This window comes from Habropoda laboriosa, unplaced genomic scaffold, assembly GCF_001263275.1.
Source record: "Habropoda laboriosa isolate 0110345459 unplaced genomic scaffold, ASM126327v1 scaffold4094, whole genome shotgun sequence".
In the NCBI taxonomy this organism is placed as follows: Eukaryota; Metazoa; Arthropoda; class Insecta; order Hymenoptera; family Apidae; genus Habropoda; species Habropoda laboriosa.
In genome coordinates, this window is record NW_017104050.1 from 2,711 (window position 1) to 7,736 (window position 5,026).

Consider the following 5,026-nt stretch of genomic DNA (forward strand, 5'->3'; position numbering starts at 1 on the left):
CCACTACATTATTCCATGTTCCGAATGGGTCACTGTACTGTGCTCCTGTACACCGTCCGTCCAGTGTGATTGTTCCGGCCAAGGTGAGGCTGCGCGTAGATGTAGTGTTTATTCTGAGTCCCGTTATTATATCGTTGGCAGAGAACTGTATTTGTCCAGTTCTATGGAGTTGATTGCAGAGTTCACTTGTTATTTCCATTAAGTATTCCCGTTGTCCTCCCTGCACCACGGAGGTGTGGGAGTACATTCCACAGTAGTATATTGTTCTGTCCACTTTTACTTTACACTGTATTACGCGCGTGTTTTTATACTCGGTTAACTGGAGCAACTGAATAAATTGGTTTTCGGATTTCAAATCGGAGCGCGGCACTTCACATTCACCAATGCCGGTAAGGGAGAGAGTCGTTATATTAAGAGAGCGTCCCGCACAGTCATACGCAACGAGCGCTTCGCTCGTTAGGCCGAAGGATAGTAGTAGTAGCACCGTTAGCACGATCATTGTTGCTGTGCTGTCTGTAGAGTACTGAGGTCTGTCGTTCACTGGTTTTATGTGTAGCACCTTTTCACCGAGGTGGGGGTATTTAGCGTCTGCGCACTTGGGTGGGGGTCCCGTGTCTTTGCATAGAGGGGGTACGTTGCACATTTTCTTGCTCCGCGCGCCGCACCGTCATTTCGCGTATTTGCACATTTTGAGCTTATTACTATGTACTACTCTAGACTTATTCCTAATGGTTATCTCGACATTATTATTAGCGAATAGTTGTGTGACCACGTAGGGTCCGGTGTACTGGGCATCGAATTTGCCCTTGCGTGGTTCTTTTAGTAAGAACACTTTATCGCCGACGTGAAATTCTACAGGTTTAAGTTTTCGATCGTAATAGTGTTTATATTTTAACTTCGCTGTATTTAGGTTTTGTTTCGCTTGTGTCTGTGTGTCGTAGATTTTGAGGTTGAGGTCCCTGAGATATGTTGTGTATCCTTCATCCGCTAAATCTAGTGGTGACGCATCGCTCGAGGGAACCCTAGCTAACTTTCCGTATACCAGTTCATGCGGAGTGAACCGCGTACTTTCATGTACACTAGTATTATAGGAGAACATGGCCATAGGGAGCCACGTGTCCCATTCCTGATTTTTCGATATGAAGTGTTTGAGGTATTCAGCTAGTACATGGTGCGATCGTTCTATGGATCCATTGGATTGCGGGTGAAACGCAGTAGTTCTGTAGTGTGAAATTTTAAATCTCTTTGCGATAACTTTAAATAGACTGTTTAGAAAATGAGAGCCTTGATCGGTAATGAGAGCTTTGGGTGCTCCGTGTTTGCAGATGAAAACGTTTACGAATGCTTCGGCTGCGTCGACGGCCGATGCCTTTTGGAGAGGAGCGGCAACGGAATATTTTGTTAGCAAGTCTTGCATTGTTAATATGTACGAGGAATTGTTGGAAGTGGTTGGGAGGGGGCCGACGATATCCATGGAAATTTTGTCAAACGCGGCTCCCGGTGTATCTGTCAGTGTCATCGGTTGTCTAGTCTTCTGTCTTGTTAATTTTTGAATCTGGCAGCTCTGGCAATTCTGGATAAATTTTTGCACCTCGGCTTTCATTGTTCCCCAATAGTACTTTTCACGGATTCTCGAATAAGTTTTGCTTACGCCCTTATGTCCGCCAAATGCAGATGTGTGGCATTCCGTGATTATATTTTCGCGTTCCTCTTGCGGGGGAGTTCTCGTGAGGCCCTGGCAAACTATTATTTTCACAGGGTTGAGGTGGAAGATTTGGATAATCAGACTTTGTACGACTGGCCACGAAACGTCATCTATTGCTACTCTCGCTATGCTAAATGTTTTTAGTTCCAATTCCCTTACTACTTCCAATAAAGAAGTTAAGGCTTCTGCAATATTATCTTTTTTCGCGGGTTCTCTCAAGCTGGATTTGATTGGAAGTCCTATTGCATGTTTCGAATTGTTATATGGTATTACCCTTGCACGATTTAAAAATATGCCAGGTGGACTCTGAATATGGTATGCGGTTAAAAATTCTTCCGCTGATCTGTCGAGCGGCTCTCCTTTCATAGTCATGAAATAAACAGTATTGTCTCTTCTCATGCTAAGCTTGTCGCGGGTTTCTGTTATCAGTCGGTGATGCTGTATGAAGGGTTGGTCGTCTGATACGAATAATTCATCGTCTGTACTGTCGTCGCTGTCGTATTGTGGAATGTCTGCCAGATTAGTTGGAGAGTCATTATCGATTGGGGACCAGTCAGCTGTGTCACTGGGGCAAGGATCCGGTGTATGTTGAGGTAGGTGTAGGGAGTCCGTGTGCGTAGGCGTTGTGTGTGGGGGGCTTGCGTCGAGTCTGTATGGGGGAAGCGTTATGGTGGGGGAAGCCGGTCTTTCAGTCGGCGGTGGCCTGGACTGGAGCGAGGATGGTGGAGAGAATAACGCGTCGTCGGAAGAAGACTCGCTTCCTGTGGTGAGAGGGAAGATTTGAACGGGGTTTCGGCTTAAAGCATCCGCGTTCATGTTTTCCTTTCCCTGCTTGTACACGACCCTATACTCGAATTCAGCTAATTTCAAGCGCCACCTTACTAGGCGAGATTGTGGATCTTTCACACTATGGAGCCATACCAGAGGTCGGTGGTCCGTTACCAATTGGAATTCGCGTCCATAAATATATGGACGGAAATGTTGCACGGCGTACATTATTGCTAGGCACTCCTTTTCTATTGTAGGGTAATTTAATTCTGCGGCATTTAGAACTCGGGACGTATACGCTATGGGTAGATCCTTCCCTATTATTCCCTGACTAAGCACGGCGCCAATCGCATGCCCAGACGCGTCGGTGCTGACAATGAACGGTTTCGAGAAATCAGGATACTGTAATATCGGTTCTGTACACAACATATCCCGTCCTATTATTCCCTGACTAAGCACGGCGCCAATCGCATGCCCAGACGCGTCGGTGGTGACAATGAACGGTTTCGAGAAATCAGGATACTGTAATATCGGTTCTGTACACAACATATCCCGGAGAGTCATAAAAGCCCTTTCCTGCTCCTGCTTCCATTCAAATTTTATATCCTTTTTCAGAAGTAAAGTTAGTGATTTTGCAATATCAGCGAATTTTGGTATAAAGCGGCGGTAATATCCAGCCAGTCCAAGAAATTGTCTAACGCCTTTGGCGTCTTTAGGAACAGGAAAGTTCTTAACAGCGCTTACATTTCGCGGGTCCGGTTTAACGCCGTCACGGCCTATAACGTGACCGAGGTACGCAACCTCCCTCCTCAGGAACTCACACTTGTCGGGTTGGAGAAATAGATTTGCTTCTCGTAAGCGGGCAGCTAGGTTTTTGAATTTTATGTTATGCTCGGTCAGCGAGCTTGCGTAAATGACAATATCGTCTAGATAGACGAACATCTCATTTCCCTGTAATCCCGACAAAACTGAGTCCATAAGTCTCTGGAAGGTGGAAGGCGCGTTTCGGAGCCCGAAGGGCATTCTATTAAATTGATAATGTCCATAGGGTGTAGAAAAAGCTGTTTTCTCAGCGTCCTGTTCAGCGAGTGGAATCTGATGGAATCCACTCGCTAAGTCAAACGTGCTAAAATATTTTGCACTACCCAATTGATCGAGAATTTCGGTGATGTTCGGAAGTGGGTAGGCGTCAGCTATAGAATTTTCGTTAAGTGCTCTATAATCGATCACCATGCGCCAACGCTTGTTTCCGTGCGAGTCGGGCTTTTTCGGAACCACCCATATAGGCGAGCTATAAGGCGAGGTTGACGGTCGGATAATATCATTTTCTAATAATTCGGAGACTTGCCTTGTAATTTCCTCGCGGTGTATCGGCGGGAACCTGTATTGTTTCACATGAATGGGTTGATCATTTATGGTTGGAATTTTATGTTGAATAGCTGTGGTTTTTCCCAGCCGATCACCAGGAAGATAGAACAAGTCGCTATTTGCCTCTACTAACGCTTCCACAACGGAGTGTTCCTCGTCGTTGAGGTGATCAAGACGCAGCAATTCCTTTACTGATTCTGCGCGAGATTGTTCGCATGTGGCGGTAAAGACAGTGTGTTTTCCTAGATACTTTTCGTGTTCGACCGACTCGCAGGGTAACGCTGTTGGATTCTCATATTCGAAAACGGAGTTTGGTTGTGGCGTTTCTTTCCTGCCACGAAGCATCGCGGAACCGGTGGAGTCAGATGGTTCAGTGGAACTGGAAGATTCAGTGGACTCAGTGGGAGATTCAGAGGATTCAGTGGATTTCGAAGATTTAGTAGATTCAGTGGATATAGAATATTTAGTAGATTCAGTGGATATAGTAGATTTCGAAGATTCAGTGGATGTTGTAATATTCAGTGATGAATAATTCTCAGGCATGTTCTCACGCCCAGCATTGCTTCTGTTATCGCGTCGCGACGAGATAACGTTGGAATGCGGTGGTGTCTCCGCGGGTTTCTCACGGGCGATAAGGCGGTTGGTAACCCGATACGCGCGGGACGGCGAAGCTGCGTTGCTTCTCATTACGTCATTGCTATGGAATGTATTTAGTCTAGTCTCCCGCTTATCGCATCCGGTCGAATCGATCTCTTCCAGTGAGACCGTAGGCGTTGGAATTTCGACTTGCTTATCTGAGTATGCGGTGGTGTCTCCGCGGTTTTCCTACGAGCGATAAGGCGGTTGGTAACCCGATACGCGCGGGACGGCGAAGCTGCATTGCTTCTCATTGCGTCATTGTTATGGAATGTATTTAGTCTGGTCTCCCGCTTATCGCATCCGGCCGAATCGATCTCTTCCAGTGAGACCGTAGGCGTTGGAATTTCGACCTGCTTATCTGAAGTATTGAATACGCGGGCGTACGCCTTCCCACGGCGATTAACCACCAGTGCGTCACCTAGATACACGCCTGGTGCCACGTCGAGCCTGGGAAGAATGCCTACCACCGGATGTTTATCTCGAAGGTTTATCGCGATACACGCTTTGGTTCTCGGCGGAATTGTTATGGCTGGCGCGTTAGCGAAA

At 46.6% G+C, this 5,026-nt stretch overlaps 1 protein-coding gene across 1 annotated transcript; it reads right to left on the reverse strand.

The window, feature by feature from the left end:
• Positions 1–667: 667 nt before the first annotated feature.
• Positions 668–4,384, reverse strand: LOC108578250. The gene has a single exon (XM_017941536.1). The coding sequence runs from the start codon at positions 4,382–4,384 to the stop codon at positions 668–670; it is 3,717 nt and encodes a 1,238-aa protein (XP_017797025.1).
• Positions 4,385–5,026: the final 642 nt, after the last annotated feature.

Excerpts from the sequence above, each read along its gene's own strand:
- LOC108578250 (XM_017941536.1), bottom strand. The coding sequence starts at position 4,384 with ATGCCTGAGAATTATTCATCACTGAATATTACAACATCCACTGAATCT.